This window comes from Hemicordylus capensis, chromosome 13 (assembly GCF_027244095.1).
Source record: "Hemicordylus capensis ecotype Gifberg chromosome 13, rHemCap1.1.pri, whole genome shotgun sequence".
In the NCBI taxonomy this organism is placed as follows: Eukaryota; Metazoa; Chordata; class Lepidosauria; order Squamata; family Cordylidae; genus Hemicordylus; species Hemicordylus capensis.
Genome location: NC_069669.1, coordinates 14,469,557 through 14,487,657, shown reverse-complemented (window position 1 = coordinate 14,487,657; position 18,101 = coordinate 14,469,557). Strand labels below are relative to the sequence as shown.

The 18,101-nt window shown below is 49.0% G+C and overlaps 1 protein-coding gene across 2 annotated transcripts in view; it reads left to right on the top strand.

Moving 5' to 3' along the window:
• LOC128336510 (lysosomal alpha-glucosidase-like) overlaps nucleotides 1–16,946 on the top strand; it is a 53,016-nt gene extending 36,070 nt beyond the window's left edge. For both annotated transcript variants that reach the window (XM_053276294.1, XM_053276293.1), the window contains 7 exons: nucleotides 1,736–1,887; nucleotides 4,164–4,312; nucleotides 5,686–5,827; nucleotides 6,916–7,014; nucleotides 9,689–9,853; nucleotides 10,061–10,207; nucleotides 12,991–16,946. In XM_053276294.1, coding sequence (XP_053132269.1) covers nucleotides 1,736–1,887; nucleotides 4,164–4,312; nucleotides 5,686–5,827; nucleotides 6,916–7,014; nucleotides 9,689–9,853; nucleotides 10,061–10,207; nucleotides 12,991–13,053 — 917 coding nt within the window. In that variant the 3' untranslated portion in view covers nucleotides 13,054–16,946. The remainder of the gene's footprint in view (nucleotides 1–1,735; nucleotides 1,888–4,163; nucleotides 4,313–5,685; nucleotides 5,828–6,915; nucleotides 7,015–9,688; nucleotides 9,854–10,060; nucleotides 10,208–12,990) is intronic.
• Nucleotides 16,947–18,101: the final 1,155 nt, after the last annotated feature.

The window sequence follows — 18,101 nt, the reverse complement described above, 5'->3', positions numbered from 1 at the left end:
AAGGACTGTACTGTGCTTGCCCAGTGAGGTAGTGCTGCAGGGATGCCGTCCCGGTACTTTCCCCCCGCCAGGGTCTCAGCAGGGACACCAAGCCCTTGGCTTTCTCCATGGAAATCATGGGCTGCTCTTGTGATTCCAGCCGTTCATTATCATTCTTCCTCTTAGGAACATAGCAAGCTGCCTTCTACTGAGTCAGACCCTTGGTCCATCCAGCTCAGTATTGTCTACACCAGGGATTCTCACCATTGGGTCCCCAGATGTTATTGGACTTCAGATCCCATAATCCCGAGCCCCAGTGGCCTTTGGTTGGGGATTATGGGAGTTGAAGTCCAATAACATCTGGGGACCCAACGTTGAGAATCCCTGGTCTACACTGACTGGCAGCAGCTCTCCACAGTTTCAGGCAGGAGTCCTTCTCAGCCCTTCCTGGAGCTCAGTCCTTCCTGCAGCGGACTAGTGTCAGGACAGCCTCAAACGAATGGCAGGGAATGCGCACTGAAATGCATTGGTTCCTTCCAAATGGCCATAGGAATGCGTGGAATTTCTGAATGGCCCATTCAGAAATTCCACGCATTCCTACGGCCATTTGGAAGGAACCAGTGCATTTCGGTGGGCATTCCTAGTCATCCATTCTTTGGAATTGACATGATCCTTGACTTCTTGTAACAGGACCCCCCCCACACACACACACACCCACACAAAATTATTGCATCTATCTAACTGAGGGGTGAGACCACTGGGATGGGTTGGGCCATGGGCCATGGCTGACAGGGTGGATGTGGCTATGGGGTCATGGAGAGCATCTGCACTTCTGAATTTGCAGCAACATCACTGGCTTTGCCCCATGCTGCTAGGGGGCCCTTGAAAGGGAACGGAGCCCTCGTGACCCCCCTGCACCATCGCAGGAGGCATTCAGATCCTGGGAGGTGTAGCCCTCCCCAGCGCTTTCCTCTCTGAGCTCTTCAGAGAGGACTCTCTCTGTCTTCAAGGGCCCTCGCAGTACTGTGTGGCGGTCAGCACAGTCCATGGGGAAAGTCTCTCACGGGGAAGCTGCGAAAGCTGCCTGGGAAAAAGCGAGGATCCCTGCTTTAAGGGTTGCAAACACAAAACCAGCACATTGAACTGGGCCCGGAAGCAACCAGAAGCCAGTCAGGTTGCTTCCAAATTAGCATAAATTAGCAGGGGGAGAGTAACTGGCCCTATCCACCCCCAGCACCTGTTGCTGGTGTCATGTTTCTTTTAGATTGTGAGCCCTTTGGGGACAGGGATCCATCTTCTGTGTCTGATATTTCTCTGTGTAAACTGCCCTGAGCCATTTTTGGAAAGGTGGTCTAGAAATCGAAATAATAATAATAATAATAATAATAATAATAATAATAATAATAATGATGATGATGATTGATTGATTGATTGATTGATTGACCTAGCAGGCAAGCACCTTCTGAACCAATGGAAGCTTCCAGACCCTTTTCAAGGGCAGCCCCAGGGGTATAGCTATAATTGGGTGGATGGGTTAAAAGAACCTGTGCCCCCCAGCTCCTGAGGGACCCCCAGCTCCACCCCCCCTCTTTTCTTCATTATCTCCCTCACTCCAAGGGGCCGCCCGGGAGAGGGGCAAACCCAGGCCCCCTCTCCCCTAGCTACGCCCCTGGGCGGCCCCACACAGGACACATTGCAGTCATCTAATCTCCGTGTCGCCAAGACACAAATGACAACAGCTGGGTCTCCACAACAGGCCTGCTGAGCTTCAGCCTCTTTGGGATCCCGCTGGTCGGTGCGGACATTTGTGGGTTCTCGGGCTCCACCTCCGAGGAGCTCTGCACACGCTGGATGCAGCTGGGAGCCTTCTACCCCTTTGCGCGCAACCACAACACCCAGAACGAGAAGGTAACGTTGGTCGGGGCCGGAGGGGGGGGCTCTCTTTCCTGTGTCGGTCAGCAAGCCACACGCTGCAGAGAGCTTTTTCTTTCCCCGGGAGCCTTTTTTTGTTTTTTAAAAACTGGAGGCGAGATGCCATGTTGTTTTTGCAGCTGATGCTTTCCATTTTTTTAGATTTTAATTTTAATTTTTTCATATATATCCCGCTTTTCCTCCGAGGAGCTCAGAGCGGTGTACATGGTTATGTTTATCCTCACAACAATCCTGTGAGGTAGGTTAGGCTGAGAGATATGTGACTGGCTCAAGTTAACCAGTGAGTTGCATGTTTGAATGGGAATTTGAACTCAGGTCTTTCCGGTCCTAGTCCAACACTCTAGCCCAGGCATCCCCAAACTGCGGCCCTCCAGATGTTGCTGAACTACAACTCCCAGCATACCCAGCCACAATAAATTGTGGCTAGGGGTGCTGGGAGTTGTAGTTCAGCAACATCTGGAGGGCCGCAGTTTGGGGATGCCTGCTCTTGCCACTATGCTATGCTGGCTTTTCTTTTCTTAAGAAGGATAGTTTAAAGCAGGCCTGCTCAGCTTAGAACCGCCCAGCTGTTTTTGGACTACAACTCCCATAATCCCTAGCCAAAGTTGAGTAGTCCTGGTTTAAAGCCAAGACTGCAACAACTGTGCGCCTCCTACAGCTGTTGGAATGCGACTCCCATCATCCCCAGCCAAAGTGGCCAATGGTTAGGGATGCTGGGAGTTGTAGTCCAGAAACAGCTGGAGGGGCAAAGTTACGCAGCCCTGGTTTAAAGCAAAATTGGAGGCTCCGAAACTGAAACACTCCAGCTGTAAATTACACCGCAAAAATATTCAGGAGGTCTAAGAGGTCCTGTGCTCAGAGGAAACCCCTCTAATGTCTGGTGAATCTTTGCTCTGGGTGTTCCTCCCAATTGGAGGGTGGCAACTCATGCAGAGGTTCTGCCAAGATTAATTCTTGAATTTAAGAGAACGTTGTCTTCTCTATGAGCCCCACTGCCCATTGAAATCATCCGGAGAGGTTCGTCGGCAGTTGCCACCGACTCGTCTGGTGGCTACGCAGGGACAGGACTTCATTCCAGAGCACCCCGAGACTCTGGAATGCGCTCCCTGCTGAAATAAGAGCCTCCCCAGCTCTGACAACTTTTAAAAAGTCCCTAAAGACTCATTTTTCCACCCAAGCTTTTGAACGAGAATTGCAGTTTTCAATAGTTTTCATGTTTTAATTTTCGTTTTAATTTGTTTTATGTTGTCGCAAACTGACCCGAGATGGAGGTTTGGGGCAGTCTACAAATTTGAGAAATAAAATAAATACATTCTGACTAACGGATATATTGTCATCCCTGTACAAGACACTTTCTCCGCATATAAAGGAGAAGAGAAAAGGTCCCTGCCTTGTGCATTTTCCAGTCTAAAAATTGGCGCTTTCCAGATTACATGCTACAACAGTGTCACTATTGTCCACTAAGTGTGCCTGTGTTTCAACATCGCAGTTCCTGCGCTGTCAGAAAGGTACTATTCACATTTCCGATGCCTTCTTTCAGGTTTTATCTTTGCGTTACAGCACTACAACATTGCAAAAAAACCCCAAACCAGCTGTATTTTCCCATTGCAGGAGGTTTGCGCAAGCTAGAAAAGACTGCTCTCCCTGCTGGTGGCTTTGCGCAACACCCTTTATTTACAGTTTCAATACGATCCTGCCAAGCTGAAGTAAACCACTGCTGTGGTAGCGTGTGATCCGGGAAGCATCATTGACGCAAGGGAGAAAAGAGAGGAAGGGGAGGGGAGTGGTGTATCGAGGGGTGTACAAAACCGGGTCATGACCTGTCCATGCAGAGACCCATTGGGCATGCGTGGCGGCCTCCAAAATGGCTGCCGCAACAGAAGGCACGTCCAAAACGGGCCAAAGACTGCCCGAAGTGAGCGATTTGGACATTAACGGAGGCCAGTGGGGGAGTGGGAACCTCAGAAGACGCCTCCCATGGCTTCGGGGAAGCCCCCTGGAATGGCAGCAGTTATATTATATTATATTATATTATATTATATTATATTATATTATATTATATTATATTATATTATATTATATTAATGGTTCGGTCCGATATCGAGCCATCGAACCGAACTGATATCGAGCTATTGGACCGAACCGAACCGATTCAATGTCGAACAGGTTTGGAATCAAACCGGTTCGCACATCCCTAGTGGTGTAGCCAGCGGGGGATCTGCCATTGCTCCAGCTCTTTGTTCTCCGCTCAGGCTCAGGACCCCACGGCTTTCAGCCCCAAAGCACGGACGGCCATGAAAGAGGTGCTGCAGACCCGCTACAGCCTGCTACCGTTCCTTTACTCCCTCTTCCATCGGGCTCACCTACAAGGCGACACAGTGGCGCGGCCCCTCTTTTTTGAGTAAGTAACCATATCTGTTTGCAGCCGCTCCTGCACGAGTGGGGCGGCTTCAGGCCTTACTCTCGGGCCCCACCAGTGCTCAGACCCCAGACCCAACAAGACCACCCCTGAAGAGCAGGAGCAAGAAGGGGCTGTAGCTCAGGGGAAGGGCATCTCTGGCACCTTCCTTTTTAAAAGGGTCTTGGAGAGCAGGTGATGGGACATAGGAAGCTGCCATATACCGAGTCAGACCCTTGGTCTATCTAGCTCAGCATTGTCTACCCAGACTGGCAGCGGCTTCTCCAAGGCTGCAGGCAGGAGTCTTTCTCAGCCCTACCTTGAAGATGCTGCCGGGGAGGGAACTTGGAACCTTCTGCATGCAAGCCTGCAGGTGCTCTTCCCAGAGCAGCCCCATCCCCTCAGGGGAATATCTTACAGTACTGACACATGTGGTCACCCATTCAAATGCAAACCAGGGCAGAACCTGCTTAGCAAAGGGGACAGTTCATTCTTGCTATACCTAATGGTGCAGCGGGGAAGTAACTTGCCAAGGGAGCAAGAGGTTGCTGGTTCGAATCCCCGCTGGTATGTTTCCTAGGCTATGGGAAACACCTATATTGGACAGCAGTGATATAGGAAGATGCTGAAAGGCATCCTCATCTCTTACTGCGTGGGAAGAGGCCATGGTCACCCCCTCCTGTATTCTACCAAAGAAACCCACAGGGCTCTGTGGACGCCAGGAGTCGACACGGACTTGACAGCACAACTTTACCTTTACCTCAAGGCCAACTCTGAGCACAGACACTCTGTGCTCAGGATAATCAACTTTTCAAATAAGTACAAAAGCTGCGTATTTGTATGTATTATCATGCCATATTTAGTATATTTTAAATCCAGCCTTTCCCCAAGAAGCGGAGACAACTTTGCAATATTCTCCGATCCCTGCCTGTTTTCTTTCACACCAACCCTGTGAGGTAGGTTAGGTTGCGAGAAAATGACTGGCCCAGGTTCACCCCATGAGTTTCAGGGCTGAATGGGGATTTCAACCCTGGTCTCCCTGGCTTCAGCCCTCTAAACACAGCTGGACAAATCCCAGGCGCCAGGGAGCCATGGCGCCTAGAAATTCCCTACTTGGGCTGGGACTGGAGCTTCACCGGGACAAGTCCAGCTTCTGGTTCCCCTGCTGGATAAAACTCAGGGAAAAGAACTTGGTGTGTCTGTCTACCAGCCAGGCTTACGCACAGAGAGGCCCCACACTGTGGCTTACGTAGCATAACACTGGGTGGTTCTCCCTGGTTTATATTGATGTGAAGCCTGGTAACAGAGAGGGGCTTTGCACCAGGTAAGCAGGCACCTGACACAAATGGCACTGGGGCATCTCCGTTCCATTCTAGGTACCCAAAGGACGTGGCCACTTACGCCATAGACAAGCAGTTCCTGTGGGGGCGGGGCCTGCTGGTGACCCCAGTGCTGGAGGCTGGCGCCGATTCGGTGAGCGGCTACTTCCCGAGAGGCGTGTGGTACGACTTCTACACGGTAAGCAGGAGTGTGGCCGGTGCCCTGACTCTGGTGGTCTGATTTCTCGGCTTTTCATCATCTGGATGCCCCAGGATTTAAAACCTGGGGAGACCCCCGTGCTATAGGCACAGAGAAAACCAGCTTTATTGGCTGGGTGGAGTCAGGCAGGTGGGCTGGGGGAGCCAAAGATTGGAAGAGCCATAAAACTGGGTTTTGACAAAATAAAAGAAGCTGCAAAGCATAACAACTGGAAATAAAAGGAGCAGGTGCAGAAGTAGGGAGGCCTGCTTTTGGGAGCCCGCCCTCCTATCCATCCGCATCTGTGGAGAAAACCTGGAGGGGAAGACCTGTGGGGGCTCGGAGAATTCCTCGAGTTGTTCTGTGTTCCGTCTCATCGTGCAAGAGCTTTTCAGGTCAGAATATCTGAGCCATGAAAAGGATCATGTTTCAAGGGAGCCAAAAAACCCCCACAGGATGCCTCTGATATCATGTAAATAGGCAGCTGCCATATACTGAGTCAGACCATTGGTCCGTCTAGCTCAGTATTGTCCACCCAGGCTGGCAGTGGCTTCTCCAAGGTTGCAGGCTGGAGTCTCTCTCAGCCCAATCTGGAGATGCTGCCAGGGAGGGAGCTGGGAACCTTCTGCATGCAAGCCTGCTCTGCAGGTGCTCTTTCTCTAGTGGCCCCATCCCTTAAAGGGAATATTTTACACATATGCTTACATATGTAGTTTCCCATCCAAATGCAAACCAGGATGGACCCTGCTTAGCAAAGGGGACCATTCATGCTTGCTACCCCAAGGCCAGCTCTCCTGGTCTTGTAGATGCCCCTCAAAATCCCCCACAACCCTCAGTGATCAAGATGGTGGAAACCCAGCATGTAGAAAACCACCGTCTTGACATCCTGGCAGCGTTTTGTCTGAGCAGGGCCTCCTCCAGGTTCCCTTCAAGTTCCACTTTGGGCCCAATCCGGTGTGAATTCTGCGGCTTTCAGTTTGCCAGGGAAGAGGTCTCTGTGGTAGGAGCCCAGTCTTAGGAGGCTCTGAGGAGACCGGTCTAGCCCATTCGCTCCATCTGATGGCTCAGTTTTTCACTGCCATCTGCAGGGCTCTTCGGTGAACAGCAGCGGGGAGACCCTGAAAATGGCAGCCCCTCTGGACCACATCAACGTGCATGTCCGCGAGGGGACCATCCTTCCCACTCAGGTGAGGCCTTTCTTTGTTCCTTACTCCACCACTTTGTGGCTTGGCTTCTGAATTTGCACATCCCACCAGTAGCGGATCGCCTCCCAATGGACCTTCTGCTTCACTGGGGAGGAAGGGGTCCTGAGTGATAGGGTAGGTCTTGGGTAAACTTGCCATATTCTGGCTCTCCAAATCCAGGGCCCTAATTTGCATATTATGTAAATTGGCTTGCAGATCATTTGCATGTGCAAATTAGCAACTTTCCCTTCCAGTTGACTTGTATTTGATCTGGGTTTCTACCAACAATAGTTGGGGGAGATATCTTCGACTTTGCCTGACCATTTTCCTTGACAGATTAACAGCAGCAATAGAAAAAAAATCTGTCTAACACACTTATTTGAGAGAAAATCTGATTGAAACCAGCGGTGCTTACTTCTAAGTAGGCATGCATTGAACATAAAGCCAAGAAAGTTCTAAAACACTACAATACACAGCCTGGTAGGTAGGTAGTGATTCACATCAAAAGCAAGCTATCCTCTCAACTGCCCGAAAGAGATCCCCTGCTGATAACAAACAAGGCAACATTTGTCAGGGGATTACTGTACTTGTGAAAGGGAAACCCACCCAGCGAGGCTCCTGTGCTCTTTCTCTCTTAATCCAAGTCCAGCGGTTGAGCAGAATAGTGACTGTACGTTTTGCTCCATAGCTCCGCTTCTAAAAGGGCTAGCTGCTCTTCTTCTTCTTCTTCTTTCTTTTTCTTTTTCTTTTTCTTCTTTTCTTTTTAAATGAAAGCTGAAATCTGGGTGAATCCGGGTGGGCTAAGCAATCCAGGTGAGATGCTTAAAATCCAGGTGATACCCAGAATTCCGGAAGGCATGGCAACCCTAGTCTTCGGCTACCTGCTAGACCTTATCCTCCGGTCCAAGCTTGAGTGCCAGATCATCTCCTTGATTGGAGTCCTAGGAGCATAGGAATCTTCCTTATACCGACTCAGACCCTCTGTCCACCTAGCTCAGTAATGTCTACACTGACTGGCAGCAGCTCTCCAAGGTTTCAGGCAGGAGTCTTCCCCAGCCCTACCTGGAGATGCTGCCAGGGATTGAACCTGGGATCTTCTGCCTGCAAAGCAGATGCTCTGCCACTGAGCATGCCCGAAGGGGAATATCTTACAGCAGACAGTGCTCCCATGCAGTCACCCATTCAAATGCAAATCAAGGCAGAACCTGCTTAGCAGAGGGGACAATTCATGCTCTCTACCACAAGACCAGCTCTCCTCCTGAGAATGGTTCTTTTCCCATCTTCAATTCTGATGCCATTGGGCTCAGGGATCCCATGAAGTTTTGAGGTAACCCTCTCTTGACCTGCATCGATGCAGTGCTGCTGTACAAATGCTTCTCTACGCCCATATGGAGCATGAGACATTTCTTTGTGTGTAGAACAGGAATTTAATGCTCTTTTGGAGCCAGTGTGGTGGTGTGCTTACAGTGCTGGAAGACGTGGGTTCAAATCCCCACTCAGTCAGGCCCACAGGGCGACTTTGGGTTAGCCAGTGTGTCTCAGCCCAACCTTAGTAGACTTGACTGCTGCAATGCACTCTGTGTGGGGCTGCCTTTGTACGTAGTCCGGAAACTGCAGCTGGTCCAGAATGCGGCAGCCAGGTTGGTCCCTGGGTCAACTCGGAGAGACCATATCACTCCTATCCTAAAAGTTTCTTGGCAAAATACAGGGTCTTGGTCCGTGTTCCCTCTAACAGGGCTTCCCAGATGTTGCTGACTACAACTCCCATAATCCCCAAGCAAAAGTCATTGCAGCTGGGGATTCTGGGAGTTGTAGTCAACAACATCTGGAGATCGCTGTTAGAGGGGACACTGGTCTTGGTTATAACCTATAAAGCCCTAAACAGCTTGGGCCCTGGGTATTTAAGAGAACATCTTCTTCGCTACAGACCCCACTGCCCATTGAGATCATCAGGAGAGGTTCCTCTTCAGTTGCCACTGGCTTATCTGATGGCTACTCAGGGATGAGCCTTCTCCATTGCTGCCCTGAAGCTTTGGAACACACTCCCTGCTGAAATAAGAGCCTCCCCATCTCTTACAACTTTTAATAAGGCAGTCAAGACACATTTGTTCACCCAGGCTTTTAATTTGATGCTGTTTTAATTGTTTGATTTTTTAATAGTTTTAACCTTTTAAAATGTGTTGTAATATATTTACCTTTTTAATTGTTATTATTGTTTTGTTGTAAACCACCCAGAGACTTGCTTTTTGGGCGGCATACAAGTATGTTAAATAAATAAAATAAATAAATAACCTACCTCACAGGACTGTTGAGGGGATAAAATGGGAAGGAGGGAGAAGAACCATGGACTCTGCCCTGAGCTCATTGGAGGAAGGGTGGGATATAGAAATGTAGTAACTCTGTTTGTACAAGGAGCTCAAGACACTTTATGTGGCTCCCTGCTGCCTCTTATCCTCTCAACAACCCTGTAAGGTAGGCTAAGTGACCCTACTTTTGTACTTCACGGTCAAGTAGGGATTGGCACCTGGGTCTTCTACTCTATCCAACTGGTGCAGTCTATCGAATTTTGGGCTCTCCATGGTCGCTTCCTGTTGGCCGCTCTGGAACCTTATAAGAACAGAACCGTTCTCAGTGAGTCCAATCCAGGGTTCATGCGTTTTATCCTTTTGTCCCGCAGAAACCCGGGACCAGCTCTTGGGTCAGCAGCAGGAACCCCCTGCGCCTGATCGCGGCCTTGTCGCAGAATGCCAACGCCTGGGGAGACCTTTACTGGGACGACGGCGAGAGCCTGGACACCTTTGCCAAGGGCGACTATTCGTACCTGGTGTTCAACGTCACCCAGGTAAGATGCTCTTTTCACCTGCGGCTGGGCGAGGGAGCACAGGCGGAAGAGGAGATTCATGACTCTGCAGAGAACGTGGATGCCAAAATGCTGTGCTGGGGATGGAGAGGGCCAGTTGTTCCCCCCCCCACCGCCAAAGACAAGAGAATCACCCCTTGAAAGAGGTGCCTCTTGGCTCAGGTCGCTGGTTCTCCTTCTTTCCTCCAGAATACTTTCATTTCCACTGTCCTGCATTCCAACGCACAAGCCACCTCCGTCGCCGTGGACATGCTGACCGTCTACGGAGTCCAGAAAGAGCCACAGACTGTCGCTGTCAATGGCAAAGAGACGCCATTCGCTTATCTGCCAAACCAGGTAAGCAACCAGCCCGTCGGGGAGACTCGGACAAATGTTCCAGCTTTTTGCCCCAAGCTGCTCCCACTCACTGCTGTGAGCACAGGCCAGCGCCATGGCAAGGAGCATGCTCTGGTGTTGGCATCACGGACTTAACTTACTTAAAGTTATGATTACGGTCCATGACCAAGAAATCAAGAAATAAAAACGATACAATACAGTAAAAATGTAGAAAATGAAAAGAATAAATGTATTAGACTTAAAGAACTATTTCCCTAATATTGATTTTACAACAGGGTTTGAAATTTAGTAATAATAGCCGGTTGGGTAGATCAAAATCGAGTTTGTAAGGTTTAAGATATATGTTTTGAATTACTATTATAGCAAGGGTTAATTCTACAGTTGGTGATTCACGAGGAGGTGTGAGCGGGAAGTCAATATTTGTGTAATGTGATGTGAATGTTAAGATATTGTTAAAATCAATAAAAATGTAAGATTGAAGAAAAAAAAAAGAAAATGAAAAGAATAAATTAGATGAAACCACGTCACAAAGATGGCAAAGTCTTACACAGCTAAGTTTATCTCGTCTCATTTTACATGCCGCAGCACAAAATCTTGCAGTCCTCTCTGTAACCTCCGTGTGGCGATCCATTAAAAAGTAAGAAACATAATAATCATCAGAATGGCCCAGTTTATCTTTTAAAAGAGGTTCTACCCATATGGGGCGAATAGTCCCAATTGGCATCACGTACTGATCTGGTCCCAGAGCCATCTGGATAAGTGCCAAAGGGATGTGGTGGTCAGAGTGTTGGATTGGCACCACTCTTGCATCTGCGCTCTGGTTCCCGCCTCCATTCCATTTCTTGGTCACGTTGGATTGTGACAAAGCGACAGAACTAGGAGCAACAACAACAAATATTTATATACTGCTGTTCAACAAAAGTGTCCAAACCGGTTTACATAGAGAAATAATAAACAAATCAGATGGCTCCCTGTCCACAAAGGGCTCACAATCTAAACAGAAACATAAGATAAGACACCAGCAACAGTCATTGGAGGGATGCTATGCTGGGGATGGATAGGGCCAGTTACTCTCCCCCTGCTCAGTAAAGAGAATCACCATGTTAAAAAGGTGCCCCTTTGCCCAGTTAGCAGGGGTTAGCAGGGAAATGTCTTGACTAGCAAGTCAGAGGTTGCTGGTTCGAATCCCCGCTGGTATGTTTCCCAGACTATGGGGAACACCTATATTGGGCAGCAGCGATATAGGAAGATGCTGAAAGGCATTCTCTCATACTGCTTGGGAGATGGCAATGGTAAACCCCTCCTGTAGTCTCCCAAAGACAACCACAGGGCTCTGTGGGTGCCAGGAGTCAACACTGACTCGATGGCACACTTTACCTTTACTGCAAACTGGAACAGAGGAAGCTGCCTTCTACCGAGTCAGACCCTTGGTCCATCTAGCTCAGTCTTGTCTACACAGACTGGCAGCGGCTTCTCCAAGGTTGCAGGCAGGAGTCTCTCTCAGCCCTATCTCGGAAATGCTGCCAGGGAGGGAACTGGGAACCTTCTGCATGGAAGCGGGCAGGTGCTCTTCCCTGAGCGTCCCCATTCCCTAAGGAGAATATCTTACATTGCTCATATGTAGGCTCCCATTCTAATGCAAACCAGGGCAGACCCTGCTTCTCAAAAGGGACCATTCATGCTTGCTGCCACAAGACCAGTTGCTGCCTCATATGTCTTCAGTCCATGCCTGGTACATAGACTGAAGCCAAGCAACTCAGATATTTATTACAGTCAACAGCCAGCTTCCCATTATGAATCATCACTATAACCACAAGTTTGTTTTTTTTAAACCGCAATTTAAAAAAACAAAACAAAAAACAACAACCAAAAAACCCACAACTGTTTTAAAATATTTTAAGTGTTAATGGTTTAGTGTTTTTATAGTTTCTGATTTTAACTGTTAATTGGTTTTAGTTGTTTTTATTTAATGTAAAGCGCCCTGAGCCACTTTTGGAAGGATGCACTTTTGGAAGGATGCACTGTTCCCTCTAAGGTGTGTGCACATGGGCGTGCTCACAAGTTTTTGGATGTCCGCTCAGTTCAATTTAGATCCCACTCAGGTTGAATCAGGAAGGCCCCACTCTGAATGCCTCTGTGTGCACACACTGCCGTGATACTGCCACCCAGAACAAAATTCATTCCGTACAGAGATGACAAAAATTAGAGGGACCACTGGCAGGGAGGTATAGAAATCAAATAAACAAACAAACAAACAATAATAACGATGCCGACAGCAAAGCAACAAACTGTGCAAAACATATAGCAAAACTCTGGTTGGTTGGTTGGTTTATTACATTTCTATCCTGCGCTTCCTCCGAGGAGCTCAAAGCAATATACATATTCTAACAGTCAAGTGAGCCAGAGCGTAATTGACTACGGTTGTTATTGGCACACAACCTGCAGATTTTAACAGCTTGCCCCAAATTTAGCCACCTTACTTGAAATGTCAGATTGCTGATCACAAAAGAGCAGCATAGTACAGAAGTAGCCAGTTCTTCCTGGATACTTATTTAAAGAAGGCAGTATTAGTTTATACCGTAAATCCCGACAGAAGGAGCAATATGAAAGGACAGGACCCACTGTTTCAGCCTCCAAGCTTTCTCCAGGGCATGTTGGATTTGCATATGGGGCGTTCAAATACCTACCACCCAGAATGGCAGGGGGAGGCTCATCAAAGACGGATGGAAGATACACCCCGCAAGGCTCCGTCTGTTTGCTGACCATTCTGTTTATTTCCGTAGGTTCTCACCGTGAGCGATCTCCGGCTCAACCTCAGCCAGGGTTTCTACATACGATGGATGTGATTGCTAATAAAGTTTCCTCCGCCCCAACCGGATGAATGTCCTCTGGCGAGCAGAATCGTCTGTTGCGTGTGCCCATGCGGGGCCTCCCGATGGGATTGCCACACGGAGGGTCTGTATGACTGCACCTCCTCTGCCAAGGTTCACCTCCGCCTCCTCCTGGCATCTACTTGGGGAGGAACCCGTGGCTTCATCACCGCTGCTCCCACTCGTTTACATTTCCACCCCGATTCGCCCGTATCGCCTCTATGCTTGCCTCGGTGGGAGTCGTGCTTGCACGTCGCCAGACATCCCACAATCTACCTTGCCTGTCGGGAGAATGTTCTGAGGTTTTGTCAGGAAAGCCTCGATCCCTGGGCTAGACCTCCTGAGGTGCAAGATGTTCCTAATGCCGCCCTGGATTGCTGGGTGCTGGGGTCTCCAGCCAAACTCTCCCCCTCACTCAGTGGTAAGACACATGTTTATGCATGCACGCCGTCCCACATCCAGCCCCTGGCATCTCCAATGGCAAGGCTGAGAAAAGGCCTTAAGGCTCTGTGGATTCTCCATCCGACGGTCCTGGGAGAAATGGGCCATCCGCCTCGAAGTGGCTGAACCTGGATCCTCAAGTGCGATGGGGATTAACTAAGCCAGAGTCCTTGCTGTCCGCGACTGGAACTAGAGCTGTCCCGAACAGAAACCGAAGACACGACTCTGGTGGCCAGGTCGAAGGCCCCGCTCCTAGCGTTTGTACCCGACCTGCCCAATCCGGAGGCTTCGTGCTGCCTGCCAATCAGAGGAGCTGATGTTGCATTTTGCAGTTCCTTGGTGCGCCTGTAGAGGGCTCTGAGGTCGGGGTAGGTATGGTAGATCACCCGGTTAAGCCCCTCTCTCAGATCCTGAAGTTCTCCATTCAGACCCTCAATTTCCAGATGCGGCTCCTTCTACATTGATTGGGCATCAAAGATGAATGCCACATTTGCCTGGGGCCTTGGTCAAACCCACAAGGCCACCTGGGTCGGTGCGGTTTTTCACCCTGTAAAACTTCTGCCTTTGCTCACGGCCAGTTATTTGAACAAGTTGCTGGTTGTGCTCTGAAGTTCCTTTCCAGCACTATCAGTCCTGCCAGCCCAGCTTCCGCTCATGAGATGCCGTGCCCTCAAGTCACGAGGAGCTCCAGTGCTCTGTGTGCCATTGTCACATGACACACACACACTTATCCAGGGCTGGCTTGGGGCATTTGTCCTCGCTGGAGGGGCTGCATTGCATTGCATGATGGGAGGTTTTGCGGGGACATAATTCTGTTATGCACAGTGCCAGCTCTTTGGGGTAGGAAGTTGGTCTTTCTAGCAAGCACCAATTGTCCCTTTTCTTAAGCAGGGTCCGCCCTGGATTGGTGACTGTCTACATATGGACAGAGTCTGCTGTAACATATTCCCCTTAGGGGATGTGGCCATCGCTCAGTGGGAGAGCATCTGTTTGCATGTGCAGAAGGTCCTAGGTTCAATCCCTGGCAGCATCTCCAGTAGGTCTGGGAGGAGAGACTCCTGCCTGCAACCTCGGAGAGCTGCTGCCAGTCAGTGTAGACAACGCTGAGCTAGATGGACCAATGGCCTGACTCTGTATAAGGCAGGTTTCAGTGTCCCTAAACATGCATGCTACCATGTCAGTGTCCTGCTTGGGTTGCCTAGTAGGACATCTTCCGCCCAGCTCTAAACTCGCCCTCAGCGTGAATGTCTACTCCAAGTCAATTGCACTACTTTCCCCCCCTTTTCATTTTCTATGCCCACTTGAGGCCGCCCCTCTCTCCCAGACGCTAGGACAGGGGTCCAGCAATTCCTAGTGGTTCCACATGATGCAGATTTAAATGGCGGCATAGACGTTAACTGCACATGGTGTACGAAGGTACCGCCTCTTCCTGGGCCCTTGGCGAATCAATTTCCTTGGGAGGCTCCCGACTCACCCCACTGGCCAGTCTAGTCTGAGCTGGGGGTGCCAGCCAGTGTCTCCTCCAACAGGGATTCCCAGACGTTGTGGACTACAGCTCCCAGAATCCCCAGCTGCAATGGCTTTTGCTTGGGGATTCTGGGAGTTGTAGTCCACAACGTCTGGGAATCCCTGTTAGAGGGACCACTGGTGCCAGTTGCTGCCCCTTCTCTGTCTCATTGGGCTGAGTCATGCCTGGCTTGGGATGCCTGCTCGAGAGAGGGATTCTCCCCACACACCGACTGCCTTTGGGCTGCTCCCAGACTGTCCCATTTCCCTCTTATGTGATGCTTCGCCATAGCTTGCCTTTCAGTCCGTCCTGTCCCCTTGCCTTTCCCGAAGCCGCGTTACAGTGGCTTGCTGCTTTGGAAACAGCACTAATGAGGGTTGTCAAATGAGTTTTCGGTTGGGCAATCTGCCTTTTAACCGATCCAGTTTAAAGATATTTCGATTGGATGGAAACCTTCACCGAGGCCCCTTCCTAAGCTCACGGAAGAGAGAACGGCTGCTTTGAATGCCAAAATCTACCCTTTCGTTGTCAGCAGGAAAAGACCATCTTTAATATTTTCTTTTCCTTCATTCTGCCTTACAGTCACAGTCGTAAGCCAAAAATAAGGAAGTTTGCCCTTCGTTTTGAAGCCCACCGATAAACATTTGCCACCCTCTGGTCCTGTTGCTTCTGGCTCTAACCTGGACGCATTGTCTGCCTTGCTTAATTTGGTCCCAAGACTCCTGCCAGCATAATTGAAGCACAGGATTGCATTATGAGAGCCTCGGCACGCTCACCTGGGAGTCAGCCCCATTGCAGTAAGGCTTGCTTCTAAGCAAATGTGCATTGTGCTGTAAGCCTTTCATGCAGGGTTTCTCAACCTTGGGACCCCAGACGTTGTTGGACTGAAGGCTGCTGTGGCTGGGGGTGATGGGAGTTGTAGTCCAGCAACATTTGGGACCCAAGGCCGAGAACCCCCCTGCTTTTGTTGAGCAATCTACTGCTAAAGGCTGCAAACGTCGACATGTTTGATAGGGAAGTGAGAAAGCCCAGCTGAACACAGTTAGACTTACTTCCAAGGAAATGTGCACAGGATTTAGGGTTGCCAAATGTCTCTCATTACGCGGGACATCCCTCATTTCAGGGATGAAATTTTGGTCCCTATAGGGACAGTATTTGTCCCTCGTTTTGGTAGCGGGGCGAGCAGCTTCTTATTTTGAGAAGGTTTTGGTTAAAAAGTGGTACAACTTGAATATGTTCTAGATGAGAACAATGCTGGCACTGTTCAAAAGCGTATAATTCAGTTATATATGTCAGTGATACTCAGGCTCTTGATTACTACTGCATACACCTGGTGCCCCCCCCCCAGCCAGCCCCCCCAAACTTGTGCCCCTCATTCTGGCAATGAAATATTGGCAACCCTAACAGTATTCCTTCACAGCCCTGGCATTCACAAGGGCCTCTTACAACAAGCCTCTCACCGGCAGCTTCCAAAGCTAGAATGAAACTTGGTACTTGTTGCGATGGGCCAGTATTTTTGCACACGTATACCCGAAAGTGGTGGGATCAGCAGGAACGTCAATGCCATGAGAGGGGCACACGATATCCGGGAGCTTTTTCTACTCGTGACCGTTCTGCTCTCTCTCGTTCACAGTGGGGTCCCTTCCTGGATTGGGCTGAGCTGCCATTTTGGCCCCACTGGCCTTTGGGGTCATCGTGGGTTGTAGCAAGCCGAGTGGGGAAACGCCCAGTGAGGCTGCTCGTGACAGAACTTGGCTGCCGTGAGCTTTTCAGATGCCTCTGTGCGGTAGGATTTGTCGGGGAAGGAAGGTGGATTTGTGCCTCTTTGGGATTTCTATAAATATGCGTCTGCTTGATTGTCCGCTCCTGCCCTTGAGGATTGTGTGTCAAAAGTACAATAAAATCCAAAGTTGAAACTGAATGTCTCACATGTGATGTGTTTATCCAGAGAAAGGCTTCCCCTGTCCCCAGCATTCATATCTAACTAGAGAAGGGTAGATAGAGAAGCAGTCTCCTCTCTAGAAAGCAGTTGTGGCGCCTGCTATATCATCTCCCCTCTGCCAAGTGTGGCATGCATTTTCTCAGGTGTGAAATTTTCTGTGTGACCTCCAGAAACTAACCTTTTAACTCCCCCACTTCCCCCTCCATAATCATGAGGACTTGAAACACGACGTGTGAAAATGAAATCCAACGTTCTCTCAAGATAGACCATCTTTCATCCCAGCATCCTGCCGTTCCTCAGTCTAAGCCTTAAGGGAGCACATTTTAAACTTTGTTTGATCAATACGGGACCATATCAATTCATTTGCCAGGGATTCATGAGAAGATTTTTATTATTATTTGCAAACCATCCAGAGATTTTATATGGGGTGGTATATAAATGCAATAAATAAACAAACCAGTCATTGGATACTCACATATTTGCACTTATGTGTGCTTGCAGGAGATGTGGTGATGTACACTGTGCATAATTGTGATTTATACATATGCTCTCAATACCACATGCAGGGGAGCAACAGCAGGAGAGAGAGCATGCCCTCACCTCTTGCCTGTGGGCTTCCCAGAGACATCTGGTGGGCCACTGTGTGAAGCAGGATTCTGGACTAGATAGGTCTTGGGCCTGATCCAGCAGGGCTGTTCTTATATCTGTTATCATATTTATTTTAATTTTATTTTAATTGATTGATTGATTTTTTTAAAAACATATTTTTAATACCGCCCAAAACTTACATCTCTGGGTGGTTAACAACAAAATAAATACAGAAAAAGTAAAACATTCGTTAAAACAAAAAGTTTAAAACATTACAACTCAAAATCTTTACAATAATAATATTTTAAAAGAGCATTAAAACCCTATTAATTAAAAGTGTATTGTACACTTCAATGTCTTTGCACTGTGCTTTATTAGTTGCTTTGCAACTGGTTGAGTTTCTTCTTCACACTATAAACTCGACCCGGGGGTGGGGTGGGGGGCAAATAGTTACACCTGCCCCGGGACGAAGAAGGACATATATCTTCCCTCCGGCAAAATTAACCCTAAACGGCTGGAGAGGACTTTTTCTTCTGCCAACCGGAA